Source organism: Haliaeetus albicilla, chromosome 3 (assembly GCF_947461875.1).
Source record: "Haliaeetus albicilla chromosome 3, bHalAlb1.1, whole genome shotgun sequence".
Lineage (NCBI taxonomy): Eukaryota > Metazoa > Chordata > Aves > Accipitriformes > Accipitridae > Haliaeetus > Haliaeetus albicilla.
The window spans coordinates 23053997-23066959 of NC_091485.1; the positions used below are offsets into that span (position 1 = coordinate 23053997).

Sequence of the window (12963 nt, forward strand, 5' to 3'; positions counted from 1 at the left end):
AGTCTTCTGCAGGTGTTTCTTGTGAACCACTGTAAGAGAGCACTGCCAAGTTCACTTCATAGTTATCCTGCAAAATGGAATGTCATCCTGATTCTGTAATGTGGTATTTATCACCTCTAATGCACACCATCCTATATACAGTCAGTTCCTAAGAAATTTGTTTCCATACCTAAACCTAATAATCAGTGCAATGTGTCTTTTTTAAACCTTCTATAACCCTGTGTGTTCTCCCTTTGTTGATGAATTATTTCTGTTTGCCACTGCCTGAACCAATCCATAAAGATTAATGAGATCATTGGGCTAGAATAAATTGAATGTCTGCAACATCCTCGCTCTCATTTGTATTAAAACTGCATACCTCACAACCTTAGAGTAGAGAAATGTGGCCTAGGGCAATTTTGTGAGATCATCTTGAAAGGATCAGAAATATGGCTTGGAAGATCTAACACTAAAATAGTTGTAGCAAATGAAGATTACTATTAACTTTCCATATTTATTCTGCTCTGAAAAGTAGACATTATCAAAAGAGCATTACTTGTGAGCGGGTTGAGAGGTATTCTATGCACTTCAAATTTGTGTGAATTCAAGCTTAACATTTTGTGTGTAAAACCTGTGATTTGTCATACTTTGGCTGTATTGCTCACTGTACGCATTTCTTCATTCTGTTGACTAAATGAAGAAAAAAAGAATGTATTCTAAATTCAAAATGTCTTTGCTGTTTTCTGGCAATTATAGGGGGAGTATTGCTTCATGGTGTGTGTCCTGAACTGAGTGGTAAAGCTGGTGGACTAACAGACTGCACTACCAGCTGGGAAGGCATGCATGAGTCCTCCCAGCCTATCTTTGACACAGATGCTTTGCTAAAATGCAATGCTAAATTTAATAGAGAAACGCTACTCGGTAGCTCTGACAAACTGGGGAGTACAGGAGACAATAACGTGAGAGAAACGGTTAAGGACGCTGTCACATCTGCACCACAAAAAGTTGCTGCTAAACAGGCAAGTAAGTCTCAACCTGGCTATCTTTTGACACTGGAAAAAGTGACAAAGAAGAAAGATAGAGGTGAGAGTTAATAAAATAAATAGATTTCACTGCTTTGGTACATCCACTTCAGATAGTTGTAACCTCTGCTCCTTTGCACCACAAGTGAACGCACTCTCCAGTGAGGAATCTTCCATCAGACCCATGAATTACATGGCAACACTCTGTTAAGATTATTATGCATGTAATGTTATTGGAGACCATTTTACAAACTTAGTGGCTACTGACAGTGAAACATATTAATCCGTTTACTAATTTAATAGCTTGTTTGACTACATATTAATGTATCCAAGATACTGTATTATTTCTAAATCACTTCAGTAATTTTTTAGGAGTTTTGTTACCTAGTCTCTGGGTTATGTACATGTGAAGAAAACAAAATCTGATTATGATGGTAAGCATGAAAATCTGTGTTGTGTTAGGATATATGAAGATCCTTTGTGGATTTATGCCTAAGCTACAGCTTATCCTCTGAGACACAGTGCTAATGAATGTTGTATCTCTGACTGACAGCAATATGTAATGAGGAAAACCTATCAAGTTGAAGGCATATGCGCAAAATCATGTTTTATATTGTGAACACCTAAACACCCATTGTGCCCAAGGAATGTGGGGGCTTGAATTTCATTTAAGTCCTGGTACCTAGCCAGTGAACTGAATTCCTCCTCAGGCCTCTGAAGTGAGACTCATAAAGCTTGTGTAAAATGTTGAACAGAAAACAAAGTAGAGGCTCCTGGGGCTAGCTGACAGTGGTATAAAGCATTAAAGATGAAAGGAAACATATATGATGTAGGATTTCCATCAAAAGTAGGACTTCAGGGTCACAAGTAGGGCTTTTCACTAGTGAATGACATATTGGGTGGGGCAAGCATTTCCCCACTAGTTACAGAAAAGGCTTTATAAGAAAATGGGTTGGGATGAAGTTAATGATTTCTGTATTGTTAAATTTTTTTTTTTTACAAAGAGGATTATGCCACAAATTTTTTAATGTAACTTCCAGTAACAGACATGTTCCGTTTCTGGTCAGTCTACAGTGCCTATGATCATGCTTCCTTCCATTAAGGTAAGATCATGTGATGGGTGCAATGATAAAATTTGCACAGTGTATAAATTTAAAAGAGAAAAAAAGAAAGAATGAACAGATAAAGTTCATTCTCGGAAAGGAAGAATGTGGGCCTATTTAAAAAAAGGAACTACAACAAATATTGTATGTGTGAAAAAGGGTTTGCTTTCAGCAATACAAATCATTGCATCTCCAATTTTTAATTTTTCCTGTAATGTTAGTTTTAGTTCCTCATTTTCACAGTTTTAAAGCGAGTCCTGATCACTTACATCAGAGCTGCAATTGCAACACATTCTTTCACTATATATCAGCTTGCTTCTCAAAAAACAAATGATCCTGAAAACTAATTCCTATGCAGTTTGGACTTCTTCATTTGGTTTATGGAAGCTTTTATCCTGCATTTCTTATTCCAACTCCAGAAACTTCCCTTGACCACATAAATATTGTCTAATTAGGAAATGCAGGATGGGAGCCACCTGAATATGGTAACTGAATGCCAGTCTGACTATTGAAATACTACTTCCAACTTATGTATTATTCACAATTGAAACAGCTGCTCCATCTCCACCTTATGACATCATGGTACTTGAGAGTGTTCGTGACTCGATGGTATTAGGATGGAAACAACCTAAAGTCACTGGTGGAACTGAAATTACTGGCTACTACGTGAACTATCGTGAAGTGGTTGATGGAGTTCCTGGGAAATGGATGGAGGCCAACATTAAGGCCATTAGTGAGAAGGCATACAGGGTAAGAGGTTAACTTCTGTTACTGCTGTGGGTACAGACAATATTTCCAAAACAGATCTCAAAGACAGATTTGGATGAATTATGATTCAGTGTACAGATTGCTGTTCAGAGGGTTTTATATCCATGATGATAAATTTCTTTAGCTCTGTTAAACTTCTCTGCAAGATTATTTGCACACTGTCACCTGTGAATTCACTACTCTAGACATAGCCTGTTTTTTTGTAAGTCAGGCCTTCACAACAAATGGCATTCCTGCTGGGTTTGGTGGACCTACCCCAGTGCTTGCTGGTGCTGGAACCAGCTCTGTGCTAGCTGTGTTTTGTCATCAGTTCTTGACCCAATTTAGAGATAGTGCTAGCTACAACCTCGTTGAGCTGCTTTACAAATGAAAAGCAATGCCACGACTGAGTTTCACCCCACTGTGAGGATAACTCTTGCCTTAAGTGAACTTGCTCTGTATCATGAGACAGATTAATATGATTGTTGAGCAATACCCTGCTCCCTCCCTGACTACCAAAGTGTCTATCAGTAGGAAAAGGGGTTTGCAATTTGAGCATGCTAAGACTGCTCATGTGTGTTCCACCACTGATTAGAGGAAAAGCCAAGATAGTTATCGCCTTATGTATGATGTCAATAAAGCTTTTGTCTCTTCAGGCACTTAAAAGCATGCTCATGTGTTCAATAATTTTCATTGTGGCTTTCTTCTAAAGCCTTAATCCAAAGTTAATAAGTACCATCTTATTGATTCTGCAGATTCAAAACCTGAAGGAAAACATGGTGTACCAGTTCCAGGTGGCTGCTGCTAACCTGGCTGGAGTTGGGACACCCTCCCTACCCAGCCAGCCCTTCAAATGTGAAGAATGGACCATTGCTGTACCTGGTAGGATCCTGACTGGGAGGCGGAGGTTACTCAAAGCACAAGGGTGCTCTGTGACCAATTATCTAGATTCTCAATGCCTTCAGTTTCCAGGGGAGTCAATGGGTACTGAAGTTCATACCCAGGCTTGAATTTCCATCACTTTGAGTTAGTACAACTACAATAATGCATTAAACAATCCCTATTTAATCAGTAGCATTTTACAAGCAGCTTGTATTTGCTTGATCTTTCCTGCTTGGTTCCTGTACTGTCTGCCATTTTTCTTCCTAGTTTAAATGGTAGACATAAATACCTAAAGCACAAGGCAGAGAAGAATGAGGTCCTGTAACCCTTGTCTAAACGTATCACTTCAAGGCCAGATCGCTGGCCTTTTAACACTCACTGAAGTGAATGAAAACAACCTCCACTGACTTCAGTGGACTTTAAGCAGTCTTTGAAGAAGCACATTAGCTTAATAATTAACTTATTTCCCTGAGTTTGTAGATTATTTGTCATTGTTGTTTGTTCATGAATATTTGATCAAGATACAAATCTCAAAAAATGGGATTGTTCTTTTGGGCTAGTCTTTTTAATAGGCATGGGTTGTATTTATATCGAGTCTAGATATGATACAGAGGAGCTGCACGTGTTATGTCAGCTCTGGGTGTACAACACGGTGTCTGGTTTTGGTTTCTGAAGTCTTATGCACTAGCCCCTTTGGGATTTATTTTGGTACCACAACTCCAACTTTTACTCTTACCTTTCAGGTCCACCCCATGACGTCACATGCACAGAAGTTAGGAAGGACTCTTTGGTTTTACTGTGGAAGGAACCAGTTTATACTGGCCGTAGTCCCATAGCTGGTTATTATGTTGATATGAAGGAAACTGAGGCAAAGGAGGAACACTGGAGAAGTGTCAATGAGAAGCCACTTCAAAAGAAATTCTTGAAGGTAAATAGCTTAAGATTCAAATACTGGTATAAAGGTATAAACATGAGGAAGTCAGCCTTTGATAGCATTGTCCTGTTCTGATCATGGTTCCGTTTAATGAAATACTTAGCAGGCTATGTTGTGCCAAGGATACACATGTGTAATGCCTGTATAGTCAGACAAGACAGTAACTCAGAAGACTATCTGGTATGACAAGCCTAAAAATAAAAGAAAGCACTGCTAAACCCAAATACCATTCTTGTAACACAGGAGGCATCCCTAGCATTTTCTGGCTCAAAGGGCAAGATAGGTATCACTACACAAAAACAGATGGCACAAAACCAGATGTTCTGATAAGGTGGCAGGTGATTCTTTCTAATACAAAGTACCCTCTCCTCACATTTCACAAGTTAAACCCAAGCTTTTTGCACTATTAGGCTACATAATTTTGTGGAATGACTTCTAAATAAGGGATCAGCTGTATCTCAGTTCTAGAGGTACATCTGAAGTAGGTTTGGTATTTGTATGCTTTTCAGAATATTTGAAAGACAACTCACTTTAAAGTGTGATCCTTTCATATATGTTTTAAAGGAGTACTCACAGGTGTTATAATTTCAGCGTGATTCCTGAAGTCACTACATTTACATCTGTACCATTAAATGCCCTTTTGTTTCTAAATAGGTGTGACTTATTATCCTGATAATTTCATTTTTAAAACCCAGAATTTACCTGCAGTAAAAGACTATGATGTTTCAGAGTTCAATGTACATGAGTTAAAAACATTCCGTTCCAATAACAATGTTGCTTTTGCAAAGAAATCAATGCCAGTAATGACACTGTCTAAATGTTAGCTGTGCATACAAGGAAGGAGCAAGCCATACAGATTAGTCATGTCACTCTGGAATTGAAAAAAAAAAGAGGAAGAAATATTTGTCAATTGGAAAAGAAGCAAAACAAAAAAAGAAAGGAAATATAATTGTCAAGTATCTAGACTGATCTGTAGTACACGTGAAATTAAAATCAGTGTTTTGTAACACATCGTGCATGTGTATTTGCTTCTTCCAGATAGGTGGCCTAAAACAAGGTGTGAGCTATGTGTTTCGTGTGCGGGCAACAAACCAGGCTGGTGTTGGGAAACCATCAGATGTCACGGATCCTGTTGTAGCTGAAACACAACCAGGTTTGTTAGAAATACTTCCTCTTTTTTGTCATATTTAAACAGATTCCTGTTTGTGTGATGTGTTTACATGTAGGCTGCATGCAAACAGTCTGACCTCTCTCAAGTCAAACTTTTTTACTAAGCAGGAAATGAGTTGAGGGTCATATCTTACTTTCTTGTCTGGTATATTTTAAGGTCAGAACAGATTTTCTTACCATAACTACAGGTTTGGGAATATAAAAATACAATAAAGTTGTAAAGACTTGCATATATCTATAGACATAGGACCCACTAAGATCAGCTCAACCAAAAAATTCTACAGGTGTAGATTTTGCCCTTCATGTAGTAAGCCAGTTGTCTATGCTTTATCATTCTCCTTTTTTTTTAACTTACGTAATGTGCCTGAGGAAAGGGTAAAAGAAATTACTTTTTTCCCTTGGCCTTTAAAATACAGGCTTTAAAAACATAATGAAGTCAGTTTGGAGACCACATTCAGTAGGAATTCAAGTGCAAATATTTGCTGGAGTCACCCTTGCAGGCTGGCTCCAGCATGTCTATAATGCCAGCAAGAAACACGGGAAACAGCGCAGAGGCAGAATCTCCGTACCTGGAACTTCACAAAACCCCTGAGTTTTATTTAGCTATACAGGTAACATAGGTGACTTTTTGATCAGAGTCAACACCTTTTTGTCACTAAATCCCTAACAGAAAACACAAGCATGGGCTTGTGGCTTACTCATCTATAGACTACTTTAGAAGTGGAGGGTCCTACAAGGTGTAAAAACAAAATCCCAGGTATTTTAACCAAATCTAGTATAAGGTTAATATGATGTAAGAAGGTACAGGGGTACAACCCAACCTGGATCCACCATACACCCTCTTTTCCTCTGACAAGTTCCCTTCTTCCACCTCAGATCTGACCCCACCTGGGAAGGTTTCTAAGCGCCCTGTAAGAACAGGAACGAAGGCAGGCAGTGGGCAGGCAGCAGGCAGGCAGGACAGCACGGGGACCTGGGGCAGCCAGGCACAGGGAGCACGAGTAGCAGTGCAGGGGCATAGGCAAAGGAGGTGACTGCTGGGGCAAACAGCTGCCTACCATGCCTACACAGTCAGGTTGATAGCTGTTCCTGCCTGGAGAAATAGTCGGGGTTTATTTGGGATGGTATTGACTGTGAGGTGTTGAGCAGACATCACTGGCAATCATCAGTTCCCATTCCTACCCTGGTTGCCTCAGGAGCATTTTTGCGCGATCCCTTCCCTGTTTCTGACTCCCAGGTCCATTTTCACATCTCCTATTACTTCAGCAGCACTGGCCCAGCTCTCATAAATGCCTGGCCCTTATGGCCAGGACAGCAAAAATCCTAAGAAGCCTTGAGTTAGCTCTCAGTGCGGCTGTAAGTCAAGAAAGTCTGCAAAAGGAGGTCTGAAGCTGGGGGTGTAAAAGAACTGGAAAACTCAGAGCGGGGAGACTACAGCGACTGCTAGTGAGGCTGGGATGGGGAGAAGGGACTGGAAGGAGTAGATGGTAAGTTGAGAGGGTGTAAGATTGGGATATGAGGACAAAAAAGGGTAAGTGTGTGAGTAAGAAGGGTCTGGGATAGGATCTTTCAAAAATACAATAGCCATCATTTCAGATCTACAAGCTGCTGAAGCACTAGGGCTATTTCCATCATCTGCAAGAGGACTAAGGCAAAACTTAGAAACTTATTCTTGAAAACAGCTTATATACAGCAACCACTTCTAAAAAGAGAATCAAGCCAGTATTAGTACTAACCTTTTGGTTTTACTAATCCATTTGCTTTGAGGGTTAATATCTCTCTGTCAGACTTTTGATAAAAACTTGTTATGATAATAATCTTCAAGTGTACTAAATAAAGGATTAATCATGCCATTACAATTAAAAAAAATACAAACGTAAACTCTTGTGAAGATGATCACCATGACAAAAAAAATTTGTACAGTGTTCTCAAAGTTCAATGAGGTGCATGCCCACCTGGCAATATGAACTTGAGCAGAACATTTGGTTTACAGACCTCACTGTTAGAGAAGGAGGTACATCTTAGGATCATGGCCTTTTTGCAAGTGAGGCTTGGGTTCACAGGTGTAATGTCTGAGAGATCACAGGAAAGTCAGGGTTTGCCCCAGTGAAATCCCTGGGAAGCTGAAAATTATTTACTTGTACAAATCTGGTTGACCCGTATTTTGAGCTGAGATCTGCAGATATGGCATCCACCAAACTAAGCTTCTTAAAAGTATTAAGAAAGGACAAAAGGCCTATTAAAAAAAATTATTTCAGAAAGCAGTCTCTTGGGCAGGCTTCCACCTTTCTCACTCAAACCATACAAATCTCAAGAACAATCATACCATTTTTTTAAAATTACCACAAATCTTTTGGTCTTCACCAATGAATGCTGCCTTTATTAACATCTTGGATGGAGACAAAATATTGTCAGGTCTCTCTAAACAATTCCTGCTGGAATGTTGCTTTTGGCAAATGTGTAAAATTGCCAGATGACCGAGCTTTCTAACCAAAGAATGTAAGTAAATAATATCCTGAATGAAAATATTTGCTTTAATACGAGAGGCACCAATTTTCTTTATTGAGTGACATGTATAAATATAATGATGTGATAATATCCATCCACCTTTTCTTACTTGAAAAACCACATTTAATTTTTACAGTTATCTTTTAAAGTTAAATGAAAAACCCACCCACATAAACAAATACCAAACCAGGCCACTTTTGAACTGTAACTTTGTCTTTAGACAAAAGCACTTCAGTGTGTATATATCTCACAGAAAGCAGGGGAAATCCAAGAGCAGACTGTAACTCTTTCCCATTGCTCCCCTTAGTCCTTGTGTGTATTGGTACAAAGCAAAATTAGATTCTGATCCTGCATCAGTCACTTGAGAAGGGCTTGAACCCTAGAAGTTAATGAAACCATGTCCCATTCAACCTTTCTGACTAACTGTATGCAAGATGATGCCATTAACTCTAGTGTTTTGAAGCTGTCTGCTTTATCTTCATGTTATAGCTTTCTTTTCAAGGTAATAAAATGCTCAGATAAATGAAGATTTGATATGACATCTATGTATTTTTATTTCTTATGACTTTAAGAGAAGCTCCATGTAGTATGTTGAAACCACCAAGCTATCTAGAGGAGGGAAATTAAGATTGCTACTACTATGGCAACATCTTAGTATCTTTAGTTCCACTTTGTAGGACAGGTGGAGACCTCTGGTCAGTAATTTTAAAAGGATTTTTTTTTTTACTCACATAAATATTAGAGGTAAACACCATCATAATCTCTGGAAATAAATGCTATACATTGTTATCATAATGAGAATACTTTAAAACAAATATTAAAGATTCTGTCCTTCAAATGGACCTTCTGGCTGTAATTCTTTGCACATAAGCCGCCATCAAAAGATTCATGTGCTAATGATCTACAGGAAACTAAACACTAATGAAATGTCAAGTGATGAATCTGCATGTAATAAATTAAATTATAAAAAATTTGCAAATATGCTGCTGCCTAGTAAAATATTTGTAACCTTAGACTTCATTTATCATGTATTGGTACTTAATGTGCTTCATTACTGCAAGGGCTGGTAAATAACAGTACCAAAATGGGAATACTAATCTCATCTTTCATTAAATGGTTATGGCAAATTACAAAGACTAAGCAAGCTGCATGTACACAAATTTGTCATTACAGGAGTTACTCACAGTGCTGGAGAGGATGTGTATAGTATTAGGATGATGAAACACAGAAATTTCCTTGTATGCTTGAGGCTTATTACGAATTATGCTGAAAATAAAGCATTTAATCTCAACGTTAGGAATAAAGCTCTTGACTTTAAGGTACAATACTTTGTGGAGGAAGTGTGTCATTAGCATTCCGGGCAGCCTGGAATAGTCTTAAGCTAAGTAATATAACACGAGTGCCCTATTCAGATGCAAGATCCAGCTCAGAGCTGTTTGGAAAAGGACGCTGGATGTTCTCCAGCACCTCTCAGTGCACACGCTCTCCCTGACATTCTCAGACAAGTTGCTGAAATGAAAGTTAACACCACAGATGACAAGCTTGCTGAGCCACCTGAATCCCAGACGAAATTCCCTCAGCTTCACTGGGGTGTGAGGGGGCAGGATAGAGGTGCCTTCGGGTTCCTGATCTGGGACACACCCTCAGGGCCTTTTAATGGACAAACCCGGTAACCTTATCCAGCTCAAGGACTGTAGGTACTGGCAAAACAGGGTGGGCAACTTAAGCAGCTAATTGCAAATATTCACTCCCTTTGTGGGTCCAGGATTAGTGCTGCGGAGGGTGGCAGGGCTGGATGCCAAGCGCAGCAATTAAACCAACCTCCCGAGCTGAAGCCAGTGTCACTGAAAATGTGCCTCAGTTGCACAAGTGTGCACTGCTGGGGCAATTCGATTGTTTCCTCTTATGCCTCCTGCACCTCTTCAAACACCCACATTTGCACACGGTATTCCCTTTAGAGCTCTTATCTTATTAGGGAATAAGAAATTCATACTGCATAATGAAAGCTCTGACTACCCCGTACCACAGAAAATATTGCTATTTAATATTTCAAACATTTAGTGGATTTAGAGGCTTGCTATTTTTTTTTTCCCCCTTCAGGTTTTTCCAGAGCAAATATCATAACTCTCATGTGTGCTTAGACCTGCTCAAATAAATCTGTTGATTTATGATGCTCTTTAATCTGTGGATTAGAATAAGAACTGTTCTTGTGAATCAAAGACTACGGATGCCAATGTTTGCAGCAATTTATGTGCTGAGAAAATGGCGAGGATCTGCTTAATCCACCCTATGAATATCTATATAAATTAGTTTGCTGGCTTCTCTGAGAAAGTGGAATTGCATTGTTCTGCTCTTTCAGGAACCAAGGAAGTGGTGGTTGATGTGGATGACAATGGAGTAATTTCCTTGAACTTTGAATGTGATCAGATGTCTCCAAACTCTAAGTTTGTTTGGTCCAAGAATTATGAACCGATTGAGGATGACTCTCGACTGAACATCGATACCAAAGGCGGAAAGTAAGAACCCTCGGGGGCAGCAATAGTCTCGTGTTTGAGAGATCTAGACTGGTCACAGAAATCCATCCTTTTGGATGTATGACCTCCGTAAGAGTTACATCTGCCTCTGTCACTGGAAGGCTACTTCATGAGTATGCTGTTCTCCAGCAAGTCCATTTGGAAACTGTAGCTTGTACAGAATGAGTCAGACCTCCTGTTCAGGCAATTTAGTTATGTTTAGGCATAGGGAGAGAAAATCTGTGCTCTGTCATCTTATAACCTGTCAATCAAGGCAAATTATTATTATTCCTATTGTTATTATTTTAAATCTCCAAAGGATAAAATTATTTGGCTGCTTGCAAAACGCTTTTGCCATGTCACACTGTTGCAATCTTTGGAGGTGCTGGAGTAAGCAGGACTGTCTTCTGATGGTGTCACCACGGCCTGATTTGGTAACTTCTATAATGCTCTACAAGCCTACTCTGTTTCTTCAGGCTTTTAACAGAGAGGAAGAAAAGGCAAATGCACAGGTTCAGCCTATGAAGTGCCTATGTGCTCTTCCAGTTATAGAAACCATACAGAAAGAAACAGTGGCTCACCACACTCATGGTATTGCATATGAAAATTGAATCATCCTATACTTATAGTATCCTTCCATGCTCATCAAAGACTTGACAACATGTTTTTAAGCATGCTTGAACTAAGTTAAACTAGCTACCTCCAGTGCTTTTGGCACTATCTGAGAGTTGTGCTGTCTCCATTTGTACCACACATGGTAGGACTTACCCTGATTTATACTGGCCAGAGCCCCCCATTTGCCTGTTCAGTCAGAGCAAAAGCTAATACAAGACTAATTTTATCTGCTGTTATAGACATAAAGGAAGGGTTTGGTTCAGACTGATCTCCTTCTTTTATCAAAATGCTTTGGTTTTTTTTTCCCTAAAGGTCAAAAGCTATCTTTAAGGATCTTGGAGAAGATGATTTGGGAGTTTACTCTTGTGTTGTTACAGACACTGATGGAGTTTCATCAAGCCACACAATTGATGAGGAAGGTAGACACAGTGTCTGTTAAGCATGCCTGTTTTGCTTTCACACCTGTTTTTCCTTGCTGCTGAGTCTCTCAGGTCCATAAGACATGCACACCTTGTATTATTTCTTTTATGTCTTTTGCAGAAATGAAACGCCTGCTTGCTCTGAGCCACGAACGCAAATTCCCAAGTAAGTGAATTAAACGTGTCTTTAGGGGAGAGTTTTTTATGCAGTGGGGTATCACAAAGCTCCTGCCACCATCAGGTAGGGAAGTCACTATAGTAATTTCAAGTGAAAGTGGTTTTGATTTGAAAATCTAAGATTCCTTTAATTTTTTTCTCTTTCTTTCAGTATATTTGTGTATTACTGATGTTCTTTCCAATTTGTTGCAGGCTGCTGGTCTAGGCCTAAAATAAGTCTATATAACAGTTGGAAAATAAGTATCCCATTGGCTTTGTTTCTTCTGCAAAACAGCCTTACTCAGCATACCTAACCTGATTTGAAAACCAGAATTTGAAAAATTCTCTAACTTTACTCCAGCTGAAGTTAACATAAGTTAAATTTAAGGTTAACAAAGCAGGCAACTGTAGTTCAACTGTAATGATCTATATATACAGAATTTTCCTGCGGAAATTTATTCCCTCCCTCTTTGCTGTAACACTTGACAATATGAACATCCTTCCTGCTGCTTGGGATGGCATTTTTGCAACTCCACAGACCTCCTATACCTTTGTGATATCCTGGTAGTAGCACAACTTGGTTATTTTCATTGGACTGTAACTTGAATAATTGGGAAAAAAAAAATTGGATTGTATAATGAATCTATTACATGCAATGAGACGAGACCTAAACTTGGTCTCATCTTCTCCCACTACATTCTCTTCTTTTTCATTCCAGGCACTAGAACTCTTGCCTATGTTTTAACATCTTCAGCTTTGTGCATGCGCTGCTGGCATCTCTGCCAACTCAGGAGACATCACGCCTCTCAGCCCAGTCAAAACTTGGCTGCGGAAATGGCCTGTCTTTTTGCCCACATCATCTCTCTTTTTCATTTCTTTCTGTGTGTTTTCCATATCAGCTCTACACTTCCCAAC

At 39.2% G+C, this 12963-nt stretch overlaps 1 protein-coding gene across 2 annotated transcripts in view; it reads left to right on the plus strand.

Annotated features, from left to right (window-relative positions):
• The window catches only part of MYOM1 (myomesin 1), an 80116-nt gene that overhangs the window by 41296 nt on the left and 25857 nt on the right, over positions 1 to 12963 (plus strand). For both annotated transcript variants that reach the window (XM_069779095.1, XM_069779096.1), the window contains exons 18-24: positions 2658 to 2854; positions 3607 to 3733; positions 4477 to 4661; positions 5706 to 5820; positions 10705 to 10861; positions 11786 to 11892; positions 12014 to 12058. In XM_069779095.1, coding sequence (XP_069635196.1) covers positions 2658 to 2854; positions 3607 to 3733; positions 4477 to 4661; positions 5706 to 5820; positions 10705 to 10861; positions 11786 to 11892; positions 12014 to 12058 — 933 coding nt within the window. The remainder of the gene's footprint in view (positions 1 to 2657; positions 2855 to 3606; positions 3734 to 4476; positions 4662 to 5705; positions 5821 to 10704; positions 10862 to 11785; positions 11893 to 12013; positions 12059 to 12963) is intronic.